The sequence below is a fragment of the Bufo gargarizans genome, chromosome 7, assembly GCF_014858855.1.
Source record: "Bufo gargarizans isolate SCDJY-AF-19 chromosome 7, ASM1485885v1, whole genome shotgun sequence".
In the NCBI taxonomy this organism is placed as follows: domain Eukaryota; kingdom Metazoa; phylum Chordata; class Amphibia; order Anura; family Bufonidae; genus Bufo; species Bufo gargarizans.
In genome coordinates this window covers 40,450,664-40,474,094 of record NC_058086.1, presented here as the reverse complement: position 1 = coordinate 40,474,094, position 23,431 = coordinate 40,450,664, and the positions used below count along the sequence as shown (strand labels likewise).

General features: G+C 43.1%; 1 protein-coding gene across 3 annotated transcripts in view; it reads left to right on the top strand.

Annotated features, from left to right (window-relative positions):
- LOC122943020 (serine/threonine-protein kinase TNNI3K) overlaps nucleotides 1-23,431 on the top strand; it is a 228,599-nt gene that overhangs the window by 87,496 nt on the left and 117,672 nt on the right. For all 3 annotated transcript variants that reach the window (XM_044300379.1, XM_044300378.1, XM_044300377.1), the window contains 10 exons: nucleotides 146-290; nucleotides 1,397-1,501; nucleotides 2,169-2,263; nucleotides 3,677-3,826; nucleotides 6,237-6,323; nucleotides 8,247-8,303; nucleotides 11,008-11,100; nucleotides 11,188-11,245; nucleotides 12,532-12,726; nucleotides 13,824-13,928. In XM_044300379.1, the coding sequence (XP_044156314.1) occupies nucleotides 146-290; nucleotides 1,397-1,501; nucleotides 2,169-2,263; nucleotides 3,677-3,826; nucleotides 6,237-6,323; nucleotides 8,247-8,303; nucleotides 11,008-11,100; nucleotides 11,188-11,245; nucleotides 12,532-12,726; nucleotides 13,824-13,928 (1,090 nt within the window). The remainder of the gene's footprint in view (nucleotides 1-145; nucleotides 291-1,396; nucleotides 1,502-2,168; nucleotides 2,264-3,676; nucleotides 3,827-6,236; nucleotides 6,324-8,246; nucleotides 8,304-11,007; nucleotides 11,101-11,187; nucleotides 11,246-12,531; nucleotides 12,727-13,823; nucleotides 13,929-23,431) is intronic.

Sequence of the window (23,431 nt, the reverse complement as noted above, 5' to 3'; positions counted from 1 at the left end):
ATGTCAATATATGGATAGTGCTGGTACGCCGCAGCATAGAGGGGAATCCTGAGCTGTAAAAGGACTTGATTACTTTTTTTGTATTTAAGTTTCATAATTGCTACCTACTGTATTACACATTTCACATTATCCATCTTTCCAACAGTCAATGCCCAAGATAATGAAGATCACGTTCCGCTTCATTTCTGCTCCCGATTCGGGCACCATGAAATTGTCAGATATCTTCTGCAGAATAACTCTGATTTGCAGCCCCACGTGATGAATATATATGGGGACACATCCTTACACCTGTGAGTATCCTGAATCTAGGACCTGGGCCTCTGAACATGGGCCTCCACTTAAAGGGGTTGTCCAGCAGGTGATACTTTTTTTTGGGGAAAGGGCTCAGAATGGGTTAACATAATAAAAAAAATACTGACTGACTCTTATCTGGTCCCCTCGACACACAGAAAAAAACAAGAGATACCTGTTCAGCCAGTCATTGGACACAATGGAGACTCAACTCAGCAGATGATTGATGCAGTAGACATCTCCTGGCATTCCCTGTGTGTCTAGATGGGACCAGTAAGAAGAGACTAGCAGGGACCAGCTAAGTGTCAGTACAGGAGTGTTGGGTGATCGGTGGGGTGAGTATGGCTTCCTTTATTTTTTTTAACACACTTTGAGCCCTTTCCTAAAAATGATTACCAGCTGGGCAACCAGGTTTATGTAGGGACATACATAATAAAAATTGGTCTCAGAGCCAAGTCAGACTGGGGTTCCCATGCTTATATACAGAACATGTACATGACACGCTTCGGGGACAAAAATATGTTTCCTGTACAGCTGAAGAAGGGATTTTTATCATCAAAACACTTTATGAATTGGAAGCAAGAGTTCCTATGTATATTGGTGAAGCGCCAGAGTCCTTTTTTTTTTTTCCTCCTGTGACCTTTCTTGGGTTTCTCAGAACCTGTTCCTCCATTGTTGTATTAAGTTCCCACCTACCATGAGTCCATGAATTGATCCTCTGGTGGGACAGTCCAACCCACAAAATTCCTCTTCTAGGTGTAAGTTCATGCCACCACTCCTCAATGGTAGAAGGATCCAAGAGGATGAGGCCCACTCTCCAAGGACTCTACTCTCCAAGGACTCTACTCTCCAAGAACTCTACTCTCTATGGACTCTACTCTCCATGGACTCTACTCTCCAAGGACTCTACTCTCCATGGACTCTACTCTCCAAGGACTCTACTCTCCATGGACTCTACTCTCCAAGGACTCTACTCTCCATGGACTCTACTCTCCATGGACTGCACTCTCCAAGGAGCTCTCTCTCCATGGGCCCCATGGCGAGCACTGGGGCAGCCTCTCTGATATGACACCCTTGATCTAATGTACCTCCATCTTTCTTACAGCGCCTGTTACAATGGAAAGTTTGAAGTGGTGAAGGAATTAATTCAGCTGTCGGGTACGGAGAGTCTGACGAAGGAAAACATTTTCAGTGAAACAGCTTTTCATAGGTAAATATTGGCACATTTTCTCTCACTGAATTGAATTCCTGATACATAATACATACCAGCATCACCGTATAATGTCTTGAGTCATCACTTTCATCTGGTACATCGAGAAGTTAAAAATATTTAAGGGGTTTTCTGGGGAAAGAAAATTTGTCTTTAAAAGGGCCAGAATGGGTAAAAAAATATAAACATTACATATCCTCACTGATTGCCCGCCACTGTCTGCTCTGGTTCCTGCTACTCTCCACTTCCTGTTCCCACCCTGACACACAGGAAGTGGATAGAAATGCCCACTCAGCCAATCACAAGCCAGAGAGGTGACTCAGCCTCAACTAGAGCAGATATTTCCAGCCATTTCCTGTGTGGAGAGGAAGTAGAGAGCAGCAGGGACAGGAGCAACATCTGAACAGCAGCCTGTAAAAAAGTGGTCAAGAGGCACCAAAACCACTGGATATGGGCACTGCATCATGCCTCATGAACACGACTATATAATAATGCTGAACCTTACAAACAAGCAACTTCAGATGGAGGGGCAGAAACCTCCATAATCCACAACTAGGAACTGGTCCCAGTCAAATTGGCCTAATTGAATAGTATTTTTAACTCTTTGTTAACCTTTAGCGTGCGTCATTGTTGTTATGTTATTGATGTTTTGTGGGTTTGTCCGCAGCGCATGCACATACGGCAAAAAACTGGAGCTCATTAAATTTCTTCTTGATCAAAACGTCCTCAACATCAACCACCAGGGTAGAGATGGACATACAGGTAAGAGGGCAGACGTGTTGGACGCTTTACGGCAGCTCCAGTCTAACTTTTCTGCACTGATCATAGAGATGAGCTGAGGAGCAGAAGGTTATTTGTGAGCGCCACCTGGTGGCTGCTTAAATGTAACTTCCTGGATTTCAGTAACTGACCAGGGAGTGAGATGGGAGCAAGTACGGATGTAGTAGAGTTAACACTCATGATTTATGAGATGTGTTATCTAAACTAAATGAGTTAAGCAAACACCTTTAATTGCTTTTCAATGGCTTTTGTCTCAATATAACGCGATGAGTTAAGAAATTTGAGTTAAGAGCTTGAGTGCTAACCCTGCTACATCTGTATACTGTGGCAAGACTGTTATTCTAGGGGTGGGGGAGTCTTGTGGCTTGTATTCGTGGGAGGCAACGTGGCACACTTAAAAAGATTGGGACAACTACTCATGGTGGGCGTTATGGCTAGTACTAATGGGGCACTCTGGTTGCGAAGGTGCCGTAGCTGTCACATAGGAACTATAATGACACTACGGAAGGTTGATTGGATAACTTGGATGATAGAAATACTCTTCCTACCCCTGCCAAACAGCCACAGGAGTGTGGCCATAGGGGTAAAGTTAGTCATTGTGCCGATCAGACATCTGTTGGATCATTCATATGTACCATCCCACCAGCATCATGCCAGACCAAAGTAGCCGACCAAGGAGTCAAAATAACTGCAAATCAGGCCATACAGATATGGTTTCAGCCAGCCATGATCAAAAATTTTCCAACATGCCGAAAACTTTTTTCATTTTTTAAATGAAAATAGTTTAAAATCTTTTCTCTTGTGTGTAGGCACCTTAACATACTTAAGACTGGCAGATAGGACAGGAGGCAGGAAAGAATAATGTCTGGTGACCAAGTGACCCAAGACTTTTCTCCATAGCCTCCAAAATGGCCGACAATGGCTGAAACTTCCTGTTAACTTAGGAAGAGCAGCTCTGGTGGACGTAATGATGCCCTTCCCAGTGAATTAGTGTATAAATTATCAGGAGCACACGTAGGTTTCATTATTTGGGGTGGAGGCACTTTAAGGGTTACCCATCTGGCACAGGGTAGCAATTAATTTAGATTAAGAAACGTTAACGTCTTGGAGTGATCTACGGTTCTGTCCTTTGCGCACTCCCAGCGCTTACAATTATTCTTTGCTCTCTTTCTTATGTATTCATTTTTGTTGTGAGGTTATCATTCTTCCCGGCTGGCAGAATAAGTACCAGCTTGTTGGTTGTAATAAAATAAAATCATCTTGTCCTTTCAGCACTTGGTGATTCTCGGCATAACATATTTCCCCAGGAAGAATATCACTCCTGGCTTTATGATTATTGGGTGTACTTCTATTATGTTCATGTAATGCTTGCGCCTTCATGTCCCGATCCTGCAGGATTACACTGCGCGTGCTACCACGGCCACATACGGCTGGTTCAGTTCTTGCTCGACAACGGAGCCGACATGAACCTCGTTGCCAGCGATCCCAGTAAATCGAGCGGGGAAAAGGATGAACAGACGTGCCTAATGTGGGCTTACGAGAAAGGTGTGTGGTATCCCCCAGCAGCCAACGATACATGCAGTCATAGCGATTTAGGGTCTAAACGCTGGGCCATTTTGCGTCACAAAATGCCATTTTGTAAGACAGAATAAGATTTTGTGATACAAAATGTTATTTTGTAACACATGACCACAATACTGTTCTTTAATACACAATACCATTTTGTGACACAGGACAATTTAGTTAGATTTTTGTAATGCCATTTTGTAAGACAAAATAAGATTTTTTTATACAAACTGTCATTTTGTAACAGATGTGACCACAACTCTGTTGTGTGATACAGAATAGGACAATTTTACTTAATTTTTGTTAAGCCGTTTTGTACGATGGAATACAATTTTGTCATATAAATTTGTCATGTAATTTTGTAACATGACATTCTGTGACCACAATATTGTTTTGTGATACACAATACATTTTGTGACACAGAGGGCAGTTTTGTCCGAAACATGGTCGAGTCAAAGTTGCCTTCTTACTACAGAATGAATGGTTTCAATGGTGCATGTGAAACTGAAATTTACAGGAATCTCCAATCAAGAAAAAATGCCAGTGGCCAGCATTACACAGCTTATAGCTTACGTCTGAAATTGGGGTGGCATACCAGTCTGTCCCACACAAAATTTTGTAACATAACGTACCAATATGTGACAGAATACCATTTTGTAACACAGAATATAATTTTGTTATACAGAATAAAATTTTGTAACACATTCTGTGCCTACAATACTGTTCTTTAGTACGGAAGAACGTTTTGTGAGCACAATTTTATTAGAATTTTAATCATTCTGTATGTGCTATGCAAAACCAGTTTAATTTGGTGAAATATGACTTAAATTTTACTCCAACCAAATACGTTTGGTTTACAAAATGTATTTTTACTACAGAAAGTGCTGTTCACATTGGCATACTCTATCTGTTAGCATATGTATCTATTGATGTTAAAATTGCCAGGAACCACCCACCCAAAAAATTTGCACTGGCCAGGCTTAACATGGCTTATATATCAGCATACCATTCTGTGACACAGAACATCCTGTGGCTACACAAGGCTACACAAAATTCTATGTGACACAGAACACCATTTTGTGAGACAGAGTATAATTTTTTACACAATGTAATTATTATTTTTTTGCACAGAACAACATTCTGTAACAAACATACTGTACATACTGTAGATGAAATTTCCAGGGACCAGCTACAAAAAAATGCCAATATCCAGCTTTACTTTCATGGCTCTGCAACTGGAAACCGTTAAAATTTGTGAATTTTTTTTTATTTTCTGTGGCAATAATACTGTACAGACAAAATGACCAAGGACCAATAAAATACGTTACCATTTTATGAGGCTACTTAAAGAGGTTATCTGCTATTTATTTATTTTTTTAATGCCCCCTTCTTTCATGTGATTAAGCACTTTAACATTTATAGGGGGTCTTTTACTAAGCTGAAATATGCCTAAATTAGGCATATTTCAGGTGCAGATGGCGGCACAACGGTTGGTTCTTTCTACGCCCGTTTTAGGCATGGAAAAAGGTCTAAATGTAAGACCACTCATTTAGAACTGGCACTGGATGCACCGAAGTTATGGAAAGGCCGGATCCACTGCCAGCTCAGGGCCTATATTAAGACCGGCCTCTAAGACACCGGTCTTAAAAAATGTGCCCCATAATGTTGAAAATATTCCTACTGGGCCAGCGCTGCGCTGCCTGCGGTTCCCAATGTAATGGCTGTTAAAATGCTTAAAGGGGTTCTGCACTTTGTTTAAACTGATGATCTATCCTCTGGATAGATCATCAGCATCTGATCGGCGAGGGTCTGACACCCGCCTTCTCACTGTTTACCGCAGGCCCAGTGACGTTACGACTAGTATCACTGGCCTGGGCGCGGCTAAGCTCCGTTCCCTTGAATGGAGCTTAGCCCCGCCGAGGCCAGTTGATACAAGTCGTGACGTCACTCGGCCAGCGGTAAACAGTGAGAAGGCGGGGGTCCCGGGTGTCGGACCCTCGCCGATCAGATGCTGATGATCTATCCAGAGGATAGATCATCAGTTTAAACAAAGTGCAGAACACCTTTAATCATATGGAGGGGGGACCATTATTTTTATTTATTTATTTATTTATTGCAGATAACCCCTTTAACATTCTGTGTCACAAAATACCCTGTAGGCATACTAAATACCATTATGTGACACAGAATAGCATTTTGTCAGACAGAATGCAGTTTTGTGTTACATAATATCATATTTTTTCATACACAGAACAACATTCTGTGGCAACAATACCGTTCTGTGGTGCACAGAGGAAATCTACAGGGACCGGCCACAAAAAGATGCCGATGGCTTATATACTATAGCTCTGTAATTGGGTATTACAAAGATTTTTTTGCAATTCTCCAGGTCACGACGGCATCGTTACCCTGCTGAAGCATTACAAGCGGCCTCAGGAAGAATCTCCCTGTAATGAGTACTCGCAGCCCGGTGGAGGTATTTAATATCCGAGTGTTCTGTTAGAGTACTGATCAGCCTTTGTGAAGAGCGTACATGCTAAAAGTGCAGAAATGGCTGTGGGCCATTGGAGGGATTGAATGGTAATACAGTCATGTAATTACATTATTAAGGCTGATTTTGCTGTGTTACATAAAAATATGACATCCTTTCAAATTTGAATTTTTTTCTCGGTTTTGTGCTCAAAAAATAAATGTCCATCCTTGAACACTTAGTTTTTTGCCATAGCGGTATAAAATTCTCTTTTTTGATTAGTTTTATGCTATATCTTTAGAGCAGTTGGCATTTTTTATTGAGATCCAAATCTCCCCCTAAAGACTTAAAAGTTACATGCAAAAATTCTAGCTGCCTGCATCCACCACTAGGGGGAGCTCACTGCATACTGTCTTATTATTGCATTTAAAGATGTTTTCCAAGTCTTCAATATTGATGTCCTATCTTTCCTTAGGATTGATCATCAATATCAGATAGGTGCAAATCTGACTCCCACTTCAGAACTGATCAGCTGTTTGAACGGGGCTGCTGCCCTCTAGAATAGACACTGGAACGGCACAGCTCTGTACACTGGGTAGTGGTCCTGAATGGTATTGTATATCTTTGCCATTATCCAATGTACGGAGCTTTGTCGTTGCAGTGCCTACTCCAGAGGGCAGCAGCCCATTCAAAACCTGATCGGTCGGGAGTCAGACCTGCACTCATCAGAGAACGTTATTGACTGCATCCAAAAAGATCAAGGCACATAGAAAAAACATAAACCTTTGTCCCCTTCCTCTTTCCTTTAGGCCCCGACACTGGTTTGTCTTTTTTTCTATGCATCAGGATGACTGTGGAGAGTAGGAGCCAGTGGTAATAGTGATGGAGCCACCTTAGACAGGTTTACCAGGGGAGAGAAAAATGTTTCAAAAAGGTCATGAAAGGTTTTAAAAAAAAAAAAATAACATTGCTCATCTCATTGATACCCCACCACTGCTTTTCTGGTGCTGCGCCTATCTCTGCTAGCCATTGCTCTCCACTTCCTGTTCCTTACAATAGCAGATTCACAGCACACCTTTCTTCCATAGAAAAGGGATTTATTTTTATTTATTTTTTTCACCATCCCTGCCTTATATATGACTGTATACTCTGTATTCAGCTTTAAATGAGCGCTGTGCATTAAGATCAGGCAGCGGAAATGCTACTTCCTGCTCTGATTTCAGCAATCATGTGATCACCATGTGACGGGTAACTGCAGGAGCTTCTGGGTCTTAGCAGCCACAGATTACCTCTAGAAAAAACATCATCAAATAAATAATAATAATAATAATAATAATGAAAAAAAAAAAAAACACCACCACTAGCCCACACTGTATCTTCTAGCCCTTGTCCCGGCGACCAGGACCATTTTATCTCCTATATCAAAATGACCAGTTTGCAAAATATACTTTCTGTCCCAAAGTTATGTGGATCAGGTTCTCAGGAAACCAGTCACGTGATGCTCCTCTTCTGAAAATCCTGTTTCCACCAACATCACTTCCTTTGCCAGGTTTGAAGCCTGGGCTATGGGACGTGGATGGGGCCAGAACTATTCCTCTCGCTGGCGCATGCTGAATCCTGAGTCCACCTCATCTGCACATGCACCAGGGAAAGGAATAGTTCTGGCCCCACCCACAGCGGAAATGACATCCCATCCATAGCTCTGTCCAGAAACCTGGTAAAGGATGTGACTTCTGCAGAACCTGGACCTTCGGTTTCCCATGAAGGGTTCAGATTGCCACAACTTCCGGACGGTCAGTATATTACATATTTTCTCCTACAAACGAGCTATGTGTAATAAAGGTGGGCTTGCCAGGGTCTGCTGGTTCCCAGAAATCCCCTTTAATATAAGTTTCTACCACTTTCCTTATCTCTGTGTCTGTGTCTTAGATGGCTCCTACGTATCTGTCCCATCTCCTCTCGGGAAGATTAAAAGCTTGACAAAAGGTAAGACCATTTGTGGGACCGGAAGCTTCCAGGACTCACTTCTCTTACCGCCTCGTTAATCAGATTTATCTTACAATTACAGAATTAAGTCCAAAACTGTGAGCCTCGTAATATATAACTTTACAGTTTTCATTACTGAGTTTTGCATTCTGTATTACTTTCACACATAGATACAATTATGTCTGTCTGCAGCCACCACTAGAGGGAGCTCACTGCATATGAATATAAGCAACTCCCATTGGGCTCAGTGAAAAAATCCATGTCTGTTAGCTCCTCCTAGTGGTGGCAGTAGGGTACCAGAAAGAATTTTAAAGTGAACCTGTCAGAAGGAAATTCATTGTTACACCGGGTACAATGCCTTGTAGGACTAGCTCAGCTGAATCTTATAATACTTTTCACTTAGCAATTGGTTTTAATCCATTTGCAAAAGAGCTGTTAAGTGCATCAGGGGCGGACCCAAGCCAATCTGTGCAATCTTGCTCCTCCTGCTTCCGCTGTTGGACCCTCTCTTTCCCTCTTGATTGACAGGCCGAGGCTAGATGACTCTGGAGTAATCTGGTGCTGTCAATGAAAAACATGAGGGCAGGGCTGGCAGAAGAAGCAGGAGGAGCAAGGGTGCACAGAGTGGCTTGGGCCAGCCCTTGTTGCACTTAACTGCTCATTTGCATATGGATTAGAAGTATTTTTTTCTCCTGAATGAAGCCACGGATCGCTAAGTGAAAGGTAATCGGCTGCGCTAGTCCTACAAGACATTGTGCCTGGTTCATCAGTGAATTCCCTGCAAAGTATAACTGAGCTCTAAATATATATAATAAAATTACTCAACATGCGATTTTAGACCCAAAAAATTATATAGGGTTAGAGTTGCCCTTTAAATCCTGGAATCTAAATAACGCCATCCACTTCTGCTTAGCGTCTCACTTTGTGTGTAGGTTTTCTAATCCTTCCTTCTATATATGGGAAGAAACGGTTAATTTCTTGACTCTCATGTACAGTGCTCAGGTGGATTAATCTTCCAAGAAGGACTCTTCATCGACAAATGCTTTTAATCCCCAGCGGCATAAATATTATATCAGCCCATTCCAAACAGATTGTCATTAAATGTTCCCTCCAAGAGCAACAGATGCACTTAAAAAATAACTAGCCGAAGAAACACATTGATAGATATAAGTTGGGCAGAGTTCCAGCCTGGAAAGAGGACACAGATGAGCATGTTTAAAGGTAGAGATGCTTTTTTAAAGAGCTCCTCTCCCCCATCCCCTCCCCCGAGGTTATACACAAGGGCAGGAATATACAGTAAATAGTGAGTGCATCGGAAAGGCATTTACCATCCGACCATCCCTTTGGCATCATGCTAAATGTATGAAGCATGCTTAAAGGGCACCTCTCAGCGGGGATAACCATATTAAACCAGCTATGCTGCCTGGTAGCATTGATCTTGCTGATTACAAGGATACCTGTCTTTTAAAAATCGGTTGTGGCATTCCAGAGAAAAAAAGATTTCTATTCCTCATGCGAGTGAGAGCTTCAGGGCACTGAGGGGCGTGGCCAGCACTGGAAAGCTGAGGTCACCAAGGGGCTAGGCCCCGCCTCTCAGTGCCCTAAAGCCCTCACTTGCATAAAGAATAAAAGTATTTTTTCTCTGGAATGCCTTAACCGATTTTAACATGATAGGTATCATTTTAATCAGCAGCATCCACCCTATTAGGCAGCATGGCTGGTTTAATAGGGTTTATCTTGTCGATGGGTGCTCTTTGCCACCTTTTCGGACATGTTTGCTTTAGGCAGCATGGCTGGTTTAATAGGGTTTATCTTGTCGATTAGTAACTACTTGCATTTCCTGTGTAATATAACAATTCTAGAACATCTATTCTCTATGTTGTGCCATTCCTCTGTTATTCCTACTAAAAGCTTATGAAGAATTGCTAGCATTTTGCAATTAGGATCCAGATGGGTGTCACCAGTTTACTCTATAATATTCCTGCTAGAAGTTATGAATCAATTGCTAGTAATTTGCAGTAAAGTCCCAGATGGGTTTACCAGTTGAGGGCGTGTCCCTGCACACTCTGGCCCTGGCAGCACTGATTGGATAGTGTCAGACTGTGCAGGGACACCCACCTAACATCTGTCTCCTAGCTTGTCCTTTATTGCAGACTGCTGGCAATTCATTTATAAACTTCTATCAGGAATAATAGAGGAATGGCACAACACAAAGTCATAAAAATAGATGCTCCCAAATTGGTATTAGATGGGAATGCAAGTAGTTACTAAGACAGAAATGTCAGGAGAGACGACGGGTCCTTTTTAAAGGGGTTGTAAAAAAAACATGGCCGTCGCACATGTCCGATGTTGCCGCTGGGCTGCTATATCACATACAACCTATAGAAAGTGCAGTACTGTTTATAGGTAACCCTTTGCGGGCGTTGTCCTTTAATAGGATGCTCACGGGGCGTGCTGCTGACGAGATCTTCATTAATCAGAAATTATCTGTCGGGGGTTCAATTTCCCTGCAGCGCCCTCTACAGGGGAAATAAAGTATTGCACATTCCCTATTGAAGTCAGTGGGATGGCCCCATGTAATGTACTGACATGCCCGATCCTCTGTGTGGTTCACTGCAGCCAATCATCTGCTCATTTTTATGCACAAACCTTTTATGCTGCGATCTTATTATTATGTTTTTATTTTTTTCTTATTTCCTCGCAGAGAAAGCCGACGTCCTCCTCCTGCGCGCCAGCCTGCCCTCGCACTTTCACCTTCAGATGTCAGAAATAGAATTTCACGAAATAATTGGATCAGGTGCGAGATTGCGACGCCCGCCGCTGCCTCACTAGCGCCGTTAATGATTTACTTTTGGATAGTTACCCGTTCTTTGGTATTTCGTAGGGTCATTCGGGAAAGTATACAAAGGAAGATGCAGAAATAAAATCGTCGCCATTAAGAGGTAAAGTCGGAGAGTTTATGGCAATTCAGCTTTATCGCTAATGAAAGAAATGAAGAGGAAAATTATATTTCTTCATTACTGTTTTTTTTAGAGGTAAAATGTACATTTCCTTCGATTTTATGGATTCTTATGGTTAGCTGATAGTATCGCAGCAATCCGGCCGCAGCAGTGACATGGACCCGTTGTGATGTGATGATGTTGCTGTAAAATTCCTTTAATCCAGAATTAAAGGGGATTTTGCTGTACAATTCCTTTAATCCAGAATTAAAGGGGATTTTGCTGTACAATTCCTTTAATCCAGAATTAAAGGGGATGTTGCTGTAAAATTCCTTTAATCCAGAATTCAAGGGGATGTTGCATGTAAAATTCCTTTAATCCAGAATTAAAGGGGATGTTGCTGTAAAATTTCTTTAATCCAGAATTAAAGGGGATGTTGCTGTAAAATTCCTTTAATCCAGAATTAAAGGGGATGTTGCTGTAAAATTCCTTTAATCCAGAATTAAAGGGGTATTCCAGTGTCCCCTATTCACTGGATAGGGGATAACTCCTCGATCGGTGGGGGTCCGACCACCGGGATCCACATCGACCATGAGAACAGGGGTCCCTCCAGATGAACGGAGCTGCGGTCCAGTGTGCACGCTGCCTCTACATTCATCAGCTGGCTACAGCGCTCAGCTGCTCATAGAAGTCCATAGAGAGAGCCGAGCATGCCCCGCCGCCTGTCTATTCACAGTGACCGCTAGATGAGACCCTGTTCTAGTAATAGTTGTGGATATGCCATAAATGTCAAGATGGGAATACCCCTTTAAATAAGACCTGTCCCCTGTCCTGACATGTCTTTTAGTAACTGCTTAAATCCACATGTAATAACCATTCTGGAGCATCTGTTCTTAGGACTCTATGCTGTGCTGTTCCTCTATTATTCCTTATGAATGGATTGCTGGTTGTTTGCAATGAAGGTCCAGCCGGGTGTTACCAGTTGGGGGGTGTGTCCCCGCACAGTACGACACTATCCGATTAGTGCAGCCAGTGCAGACTGTGCAGGGACATGCCCCCAACTGGTAACACCCAGCTGGACCTTCACTGCAGATTGCTGGCAATTCATTCATAAGTTCTAATAGGAATAATAAAGGAATGGCACAACATAGAGTCATAAGAATAGATGTTCCAGAATTGTTATCACAGGGGGGATGCAAGTAGTTACTAAACCAGACCTGTCAGGAGAGGGGACGGCTCCTCTTTAAGATCAGGCTTTTACCTACTGTTTCCCGCCTTGCTCCTCTCAGATACCGAGCCAACACTTACTGCTCCAAATCCGACGTGGACATGTTCTGCCGGGAGGTCTCCATACTGTGCCGCCTCAATCACCCGTGCATCATTCAGTTTGTTGGTGCCTGTTTGGATGACCCCAGTCAGTTTGCTATAGTGACTCAGTACGTCTCGGGAGGATCGTTATTTTCTCTTCTACATGAGCAGAAAAGGTAATTAATAATAATAATAATAAGACTATGAAAACCTTCCAGTGGCAGAAAAAGCCCATGAAGTGCGGACGACCTATACAGTTCCCCTTCAACCCATTCTGGGATTTGGAGCTTTCCCTCCTATAGAAATACTATGGATGTTATGAATTTGATTAGACCTAAGCTGACATTCTTACTGCTACGGATTTAGTATTGAGTTCAGTGGGAGCTGTAAAAATCCATAAGTGTTGGGCTCCCCCTAGTGGTGGTGCCAGGAAGTCAAAATTTTTCTTTTTGTCTAATCTGTAGCTTTGTGAAGGGTAGCAGTGGTTTTGAGTTCTGTAGCAGTGAGCTAAACCTGTGACCTACTCATCTCCTGGGGCTCCTAGAACGTCTGTCCCCGGGCCACTGTCACCACTCTTTGACCCTGTAGGGATGCAAAGTAAGGAGATCCAGCAAATCTGGGGCTCAGTCCACCAACCAATCAGCAGGCAGATAGGGAGACCGGCCAGATCGATTGGCTCGCCCTGAAACCTAAGTCAATGTTTTTAAATTCCTGACCCAACAACCTTGACTACTCCTCTGGATTAACCCTTCCTTTCCTGACTCTTCTGACCTCCCTTTTTCCTGCCGTTCTGTCACTTGTATCCCCCCCTGTATTTGGATCCCGCCGGCCTTGATGCCCTCTCTGTTGATTCCCGGTATTGACCCCTGGTCCCATTAGGTCACGCTCTGGCCTGTTCGCTCCACCAGTTGGCGACTACTCCGTAGATGCAGCGGCAAGATGGCAGCAGAAAAGCCCTGGTCACTGCTTGGTGGTTAAAGGGTTAAAAGCTGCAGCTATTTTGATTCTGCTAACCAGAGCGTCCAGCGCAGCGGAAGGCGAGCTGAACCGTGACGCGGCCCCCTATAAAGATGTATTATGACATGAATCAGCACAGAAAGTTACGACCCTTAATATGAAGGTCGGAGTTACACTTTAATGGCCGGCAATTCAGACATATTCTAAAGTATGAGCAGCTAGAAGGGGGCAGATACTTTTCACTGCACTGTTTACCTGTGAGCTCTTCTGTACGGAGTGTTTTTATCGTTTTTTTTTTTTGTTTTTTTTGCCGCAGGAACCTTGACTTGCAATCAAAGTTGATTATCGCTGTGGATGTGGCCAAAGGCATGGAGTATCTCCACAACCTGACCTACCCCATCATCCACCGGGATCTGAACAGGTAGCCTGGGGCAGCATCTCTCTATTATTCTGTATAAACTCAACCCTGATGACACAGAGCGTCATAGATATGAAAAACCCTGTGTCGTCCTCCGACTGGTTAGAGTTTATAGTTATCACTGAAATCACAAAGCCGGCTTATGGGGTCAGCAGATGTAGCAGAGCTGAATGTGTCATTGGTGCACCTTGACAGCTTCACCTCCAGCTTTACTGTGCACATAGGCATCTGTCTGGCATGCAGGTCATCTAGTAAAAAAAAATAATGACACTGTAATGCTAAATCAAGGCCCCGGTGATGCCGAAACTGCCTACGATTTCCATATGTCTCAACATGTAAACCACAAATAGAGGGACGACTTATATACCACCTTTGCTATGCCCATTAACGCCCCCCACAACACCGCCTAAGCAGTACATGGAGAGTGGCATGCTTACGATGGAGGCAGACGACATGACTGCTATGGGGGGGAAGGGAGGGGCAGCATTGAACTGCTTTTCATGCTCCTTACATCAGTTCATGGCATTTTCCTACAGCCGCCACTAGGGGGAGCTCAGTGCATTGAGATTCTACAGCCTCCATTAAGTGCAGTGGTAACTGTATACATTTCTAAGCACTGAGCTCCCCCTAGTGGTGGCATGGACTGCTTGCGAAGTGCAGATCTCAGTGGGCGTAGCCTGTTGAGATCAGCTGCACATGCACCAATGAACTCTCACTGCCGCAAGTGTGAGGCTCTGCGCCATGCTTGCGAACAGTCAATCAGGGCAGGAGGGGAAGTGGCGACGGGGGAGAGGAGGAATCGAAGCGGTGCTCTGAGGGGCTAGTCCAGCCTCTTGGTGTCCTGAGCACCTCATTTGCACAAATGTAAAAGTTATGCTGCAACAGTACATCAGATGGAAGCAATAGCTGGCTCATTTAGTTCACCATAATTCACAGTTTTCCTGGTTAAATAGGATTGATCGTGGTCAGGGCTGGCAAACTGGGCAATTGCCCAGGGCCCCGATCCTCTAAGGGGCTCCCCTGCTTCAGTTCTGGCAGATTGTTCAACACTCAAGAGTGGGAAATTTCCCTGGCTTAGGAGTCCTTGCTGGATGTGTCCATATATGGATGGGTCCATACATGGAGTCAAGTGTTATAAACATGAATGAGGATACCCAAGCCTGATCACTATGCTTGGGGACACCGTGTGTATATAAGTCTAATTTAGACTCTATTTTTAAAATGTTTCTGTGGGGATTTGAACTCACAACCATCTACATTAAAGACAAGAACCTTAACCACTAGGCTATAGAACTCAGTATTGTCATTGTATAATACAAGAGAAACCTTAGCATTGAGCTCTATAGCCTAGTGGTTAAGGATCTTGCCTTCAATGTAGATGGTTGTGAGTTTGAATCCCCATGGAAACATTTTAAAAATAGAGTCTAAATAAAACTTAAATAGTGAAAAGTTTGATTTTATTGAGAAAAAAAATGGAGCAAAGCATAAAATATGACCAAATAACATCCGTATTAACCCACATCAACCTTTTTAACTTGGTTGTGTAATCAGTATTTTTTGTTGGGAAAGGTGGCAACATTAACAGCACCCCTGCTCAGGACGTAAAAAATTATTTATTGTTTTACAGTTATGTCTACAGAGATGTGTGGGGGCTCATTTTTTGCGGGACGATCTTAAATTTTTGACAATACTATTTTGGGGTCTGTATGACTTGATCACTTTTTATTCAATTTTCTTGGGAGATAAAGTGATTAAAAAAATAGTATGGGCGTTTTCGCATGCGGCGATGCCCATAATGCTATATTATTTTTTTTTGTTTGTTTCTTTTTATTTTGGGGAATGAGGGTGATTTTAATTAAGTTTTTTTTTATATATTTTCAAAACTTTTTTTTTATATCTTTTACTTTTTGTTAAGTCCCCCAAGTGGACCACAACTTGCAATCATCAGATGTAAATTGCTCCATTAGTCTGTATAGAAATCACTATATCACAGTTCAGTGCTGCCATCTAGTGGCCTGAACTGGGATATACTAACAATAAGCCTGGAAGCCTAGTACAGGCTGTGACTTATTTATAGAACAGGGTGCTTTACACAATTTCCGCAGGGGGAAAGTGCGCCTGAAGAGGAATCCCACGCTTCCGGTTTTTAACACTCTCAGATGCCGAGAGTGAGGGGAACTCATTGCTGTGAGGGGAGGGGGCATGTGGCATATTCTGGGGCCATGAGGGGGAATAACTGTGTGAGGAGCTTTATTGTCTATAATTACCTGTGAAGGATCTTGATTCTTTTTTGAATATGGGCACCACGTTTGGCTTGCACCAATCACTTGGCACTGTACCAGTACCTAGAGAATCTTAAAAAATTATAAACAGGGGCACAACAATGACTAAACTGAGCTCTTTATGCACTCTTGGGTGTAATCCATCTGGACCCGGAGCCTTGTTCACATTTACCTTATTTAACGTATCTTGGAGCATATATATAGTTAGCCAATTGAGTATATTACTGGATGTACTAACAGCCCCAGCACCACAGATATCAGCTCCTTTCTCTTCTTTTGTATATACAGAGCTAAAAAAAAAAAAAACATTTAGTAACCCTGCCTTTTCCTTATCTTCAGTGACTACCCCTCCCCCCCCCCCCCTTATCATTATTTAGGGGACCTACCTGCTCAGGTTTTTTAGGATTTGTTTTGCTCTCTTTTGCCACCTGTTGTTCTCTTTGTATGTATTTTTGCAAATTTTATCTCCTTTTTACTGATTTTATTAAGCCCTTTGTAATCTTCAAACGCTACAGCTGACCCCTCAGATTTGCATTTTTTGAACGCCCTTTTTTTTGTCTTTTATTGCCCTTTTTACAGTAGCTGTAAGCCATAGGGGGTTTAATTTTAGCCGTTTATACTTGTTACCTAAAGGAATACATTTTTGTAGTGCAATTACTCAATGTGGATTTGAAGCTCTCCCATTTATCCTCAGTATTATTATGTGACAGTAGCTGCTCCCAGTCTATGCCCTGAAATGCTGCCCTCAACCCAGGGAAATTAGCATTTTTGAAATGTAGTGTCTTTGCTCTGCCGGACAGAGTTTGCTTCTTATAGTTTAGGCGGAATATAATTATAATGTGGTCACTATTACCTAGTGTATCTCGAACAGTAGCATTTCCAACAAGCTCTGCATCATTAGAAATTACCTGATCCAACAGAGCATCGCCTCTAGTGGGAGCTTCTACAAACTGACCCATAAAGTGGTCCTGCAGCAAGTTGAGGAATTTCCTCCCCTTTGCGGTTGAGGCAGAACCATGACCCCAGTCAATGTCTGGGAAGTTAAAATCTCCCATTATGACCACTGTACCAGCCTGTGCCACCCGCTCCATTTGGTTTTACAGTTGCGTTTCTATCTCTTCTGTGATGTTGGAGGGTCTATAGATTACACCAAGTATATTTTTTTTCTGTGTTTTTATCCCTTTGAACTTCACATCACGTCTGGGATCCAAAGATATCCAGGTAGGAACACCGTGACACGTGTATATAACATCTACAGAGATTGTAGGCCACCCTGCACCACTCTGGCAATCCTACCTCTGGGTACCAACATTACCATCTACAAAGGGAGCCTTGTGCTTCCGCTGCAGGTTTCTACAGGTTTTGTAGAACCCTCCTAAGGGGCAAGGGATACCCCAGACGCTGAACCGGGCCGTTGCACTTGGTTGATGTTTGTATGTAACAGGTTCTTGTTACCAGCAGTTCTATTTTTCATCAGTGTATAGTTCTGCCCAGTCTTCTCCTTTCTTTCCTCACTAACCCCAGCCCCCACTAAACCCCACTGTCCTCTCCTATATCCCACTCTCTATCTACACTATCTACCCCCTTATTAGTATGACCCCCCCCACCCTCCCCCAGATCCTAGTTTAAAAGCTTCATCAGCCGTCTAACCATTTCCGCCCCCCCCCCCCCCCCAAGGGCAGTTACACCCTCCCCATTGAGGTGCAGCCTGTCCCTACGGTAGAGCCTGTAACCGACCGAGAAGTCGGCCCAGTTCTCCATGAACCCAAACCCTTCCTTCCTGTACCAGCTTCTGAGCCACTTATTTAACTCCCTAAGCTCCCGTTGTCTCTCTGGTGATGCTTGTGGCACTGGTAGTACTTGTGAAAAAACACTACCTTGGAGGTCCTGGACCTGAGCTTAGTATTTCTGAAAACACTACCTTGGAGGTCCTGGACCTGAGCTTCTCTCCTAGTTCCCTAAAATCATTTTTAAGGACCTTCCATCTCCCCCTGACTTTGTCATTGGTGCCAATGTTTACCATGCCGAACCCGAGCACCCGGAAGACAACACACTGTTCGACATTCATGGTTTCGGCGACAGATGACCCTGTCTGTCCGCCTAATAATAGAGTCCCCTACCACCAGCATCTGTCTGACCTATGCTGCACTCCTTTTCCCATCCTTCCTGCAACGGTCATCCTCCTGGGTGCTCGGAGAAACGCCCGGCTGCAGTGTTGCTGGCCCTGGGCTTTCATCCCTAATATCAGCCAAACAGGCATATTTACTAGGGTGTTCCAGCTCAGGACTAGCCTCCCTGGCACTTTTCCCTCTACCCCTTGTTCCTACATTAACTGCTGACCTGATAGTCCTGATCTTTCCCTCCTCCTTCCACCTCCATTTCACTGACCCCAGTCAGCGCCTGCACAGTGAGGTCTAAGCCTCTCTCCAGGTCCGCAATGCCCCTAAGTGTTTCAAGCTGCTTATTTAGATCCAAGATCTGGGTTTCTAAATATGCAGCATGATTGCATCTAGTGCAAATGTATTTGCCCTCGAAAGGCTCTTCAAGGCGCGGACACACTGCACAGGACACACACTTAGTGGCATTCTCCATGGAGCACATGTTTAAATGGGGAAGAACAGTAAAGAAGGAAAACAGTAAATATGAGTTAGAATCAGACCCTCTCTGCTGTAGTTGGCGGACTGGCTAGAATCAAGCCAACAACACACAAGGAAAACCTATCAAACCTTAGTATCTTGCTCCTTGTCTTAAACTCTGCTTCTTTAACTCCACTTATTCAGCAGCCACGTAGTACAGCGAGCTTCAGGTGGAGCGAGCTCTGGAAGAGTTCAGTGGTGCAATTAATAGCACAAGCCACTGTTTGTAAGTACATTATTATAAAATTTGGGGCCCCACTTTTGATTTTGCCCAGGGCCACATTTTGTCTAAAACCGTCCCTGATCGTGGTGTCAGATGCTCTTTAATCATTGTATCACTAAGAATCCCGGGGATGAAAATCGATCTTGATCATGTGCCGCTCACGTAGCTGGATTGCTTGCTGCAATGTATACGAGTAAAAAGTATCGCACCCGTGGGAACAAAGCTAGTTCTAGATGTGAGCAAAAGTGTTTCCATTCACCGACAAACAGCAGAGATCTTAAAAACTGTGCAGAATTGAAACACAAAGTATATTTCTGTAGAAAGGTGGATGCTTAGTGACTTGAGCCACCAAGAAGGTCCTCCTTACAGGCCATTCTGGGGGGTCAAAATACCCTGGAAGGTGCGTATGTTAATGAGCATGGGCTCCCCCGATCCGGGGGCTGGTCACATGACTCATAGCATGACAGCGGCCTATCCTGCATCGGCATATGTAATTTATTATGCAAGCAGAGCAAATCTATCCCTGCTCTAATTACAATGGCTCTATATTGCTTGTAGGTTAATTACCTTGTAGCATTTAGAATTGGGTTTTCCTCATAGAGATGATATAGGCAATTAATTATTTCTAAACGGAAAGTGACAAAGGTTAAACATCCCTTTAATTAAAAGTTAATGTCTAATTATGTCACCATTTCTGATTCCGATCTATAGCGCAGTATCGCACTATACAAAGGGCTGCATCCTGATGAGCTGAGCGTCTGGGGCGGGACACATATATAGTAAATGTGCGGGAAGAAGACAAAACCAGTGTTCACATTCAGCATGCACAGCCGATGTTTTGCTGTCTTTTCTTGAGTTATTGTCACTCAAAATTATGCAACAACAGATATATTTTAGGTATTGGTTAAGGCTGAGCACTCACCGCCTGGGCCATAGAAGACAATGTAGTAGTAAAACACCTGGGTATTTTATTAATAAAAGGCACATATGTATATCACTTGTATATGTTCATATAAATACAGTGAGATAGATAAGACCTAAAATGTAAAATCATACATAACAATACTAAAATGAATACCCATAGTAACACCATAAAAAGATAAAAGGTAAAAATTGCTATATTATCAAGGGGATGAGCATGTGTTGAATCGCTGGCTCGATTTTGGGGAGCAGTCGTCTCATGCACCAGAAGTGTTTTTCTTATTATACTGACTGCAGATGGCGCTGTTTCTGTAAATATTTGAATAAGAGACATCTATAATTGCATAATTTTTTGGTACCCATTCAGTACATCTAGTGAGCCAAACTGGTATACTGGCTGAGTGGTTTAGTTAGGGCACTTTCACACTAGCGGTTTTCTTTTCCGGCACTGAGTTCCGTCCTAGGGGCTCAATACCGGAAAAGAACTGATCAGTTTTATCCCCATGCATTCTGAATGGAGAGCAATCCGTTCCGGATGCATCAGGATGTCTTCAGTTCCGTCACTGAACAGCGTGCTGCGGTATTCTCTCCGTCCAAAATTCCGGATCAGTTGCATTGTAATGTATTAGTGCCATTAAAAATACCTGAATGCAGCGCAGACCGGTAAAAATGTAAAAAAAAAAAAGAAACGGATCCGTTTGTCCGTATGACAACTGGAGAGACACATCCGGATCCATCTACAAATGCTGTCCGTTTTCATGCAGATTGCCGGCGATGGAGCTGCTTCTGCCGCAAGTCTGAAAGTAGCCTAAAATATTTTGAATACAGTAAATCTCAAATAATGTTAAAACCCAAACACTCATGCTTACAGTGCCTCGCAAACGTATTCCCCCCACCCCCACCTTGACAACCTGGAATTAACATGGATTGTTTGAGGATTTCCATCATTTAATTTACAGAACATGCCCACAACTTTGAAGATGTTTTTTATTTTTTATTTTTTGTGAAGCAAACAACAAATAGGACAAAATAACAGAAAAATTCAATGTGCAGAACTATTCACCCCCCTAAAGTCAATACTTTGTAGAGCCGCCTTTTGCGTCAATCACAGCTCCAAGTCGCTTTGGAGAAGTCTCTAGGAGCAGTCGCCACATCTTACCGCTGGGATTGTTGCCCGTTCCTCCTTGCAGAACTGCTCAGGCTCCTTCAGGTCGGATGTTTGCACCTGTGAGCAGCAATCTTTAAGTCTGACCACAGATTTTCTATTGGATGGAGATCTGGGCTGTGACTCGGCCATTCCAACACATTTACATGTTTCCCCGTAAACCCTTAAAGTGTTGCTGTAGCAGTGTGTTCGGGGTCATTGTCCTGCTGGAAAGTGAGCCTCCGTCCTGGCCTCAGATCGTGCAAAGAGTGGGACAGGTTCTGCTGAAGAATATCCCTGTATTTAACACCATCTCTCCCTCCACTCTGACCAGTTTCCCAGTCCCATCCCCCCAGCATGTTGCTGCCACCACCAGGTCTCACTGTGGGGATGGTGTTCTTTGGGTCAGGGTCGGATTAAGAGCATCATGGGCCTGGTGCTGAAGATTTTATTGGGCCTTTTTAGAGAAAATGTAAATGCAATGCAGAGCAATTGTTTATAACACAAATAAAGTGCATCTGTCCTATGTTTTATGCATATGAAATCACCAGCATAGCTGAATAGATGTGGATGTATCGATACCTTGTATACTTTTATAGAATCTGTTCTTTAGCCTTTACTTAGCTTAAAAAAAAGGGGGTCCTCTGTGCCCTCCAGACCATAACACCTCTCCCATGTGAAGTCACGTTGAGACCAACGGCTCACTTGACAGCGACGTAGGCAAGAGAGCTGAGACCCGGTCTAAAACCTTCCCGGACACCTGATGTACCTGTGTGCCAAATTTTCGTGATTGTAAATGTGACGGTGCGGATAACTTTAGCGGACTTACACACACACGGTGGCTCAGTGGTTAGCACTGGTGCCTTGCAGCACTGGGGTCCTAGGTTCAAGTCCGACCAAGGACAACATCTGCATGGAGTTTGTATGTTCTCCCCATGCGTGGGTTTCCTCCGGGTTCTCCGGTTTCCTCCCACACTCCAAAGACATACTGATAGGGCTTAGATTGTGCGCCCCATTGGGGACAGTTGGACGCTGATGTCTGTAAAGCGCTGCGGAATATAGTAGCGCTATATAAGTGCATTCAATAAATAATAATAATAATATACACATACACTCAGCTTTATATATTCGATTTTTCTCATTTCACTTCACCAACTTAGACTATTGTGTTCTGATCCATCACATAAAATTCAGATTAACAAAACATTGACATTAAGGCTGTAATGTAACGAAACACAAAAAAAAGTCAAGGAGGGTGAATACTTTTGCAAGGCACTGTGTGGTGATATAGTGATGACACGATAGTAATTCAATGGTGATAGAGTTCTAATAAAATAATGATACAGTGGTGATACAATAGTGATACAATGGTGACAATTAGGATACAACAGTGAGATACAGTGAAGAAACAATGATGATACAGTGGTGGTGATACAATGATCATTCAATAGTGATACAAATATAATCTAATGGTGATACAGTGATGATACAAAGCTGATGCAATGATAACACAATGGTAACACAATGGAGATACAATGTTGAAGTGATGATACAGTGGTGATACAGTGATGATACAATAGTGATATAATAATACAATGGTGATACAATGTGTTATTTAGGCACAGCAATACATGGTATTATTATGTGAGCACTGCCTAGCACTGGGATTTGGAACTGTAAGCTACAACCAGGGTACTGGTTCTCCTTACAGAGACTCAGGTTATGAAATAAGTCTTAAAGGGGTTGTCCTATGAAAAATATTCTACATTCTTCAAACCACCTCCTGGATCTGAATACTTTAGTAATTGCATGTGATTAAAAATATATTATAGCCACTAAGTTAATCACTCAAAGGTACAGTGTCACCTGCTGTTTTCTCTTTTTCTAATTTCTCTCTCCTGCCCACTGAGATGGCGTTACTGTCTCTCCTGTGACAGGGGTCAGAAGATCTAAGAGACTGGCCGCATGTGATGTGATCTGACAGCCTCGATGGTTTCACTTGCCTCTGTGTTGTTGCTGGGTATGACCACACCTCTTGTCTCAGGTGTAGCTTAAGTGGTCATTCCAACTCCTCGATTTAGTCTGGTTCCACCCATCATGCTATGCGGTTGATAACTCCTTTTGGATGTTGGAAGTGCTGGTGTTGGTTCTCCTCTGAGTTCCTGCTCATCCGCATACTTCAGAGTTAAGTGTCTTTCCTTTATTTCTTGTTTGTTGTTTTCCCCTACCTTTTGGTATTAGGCCTGAGGGAGTCTCCTGTTCCTTCAGCTGGGAAGGAACAGGTCATATCTTGTCCTAAC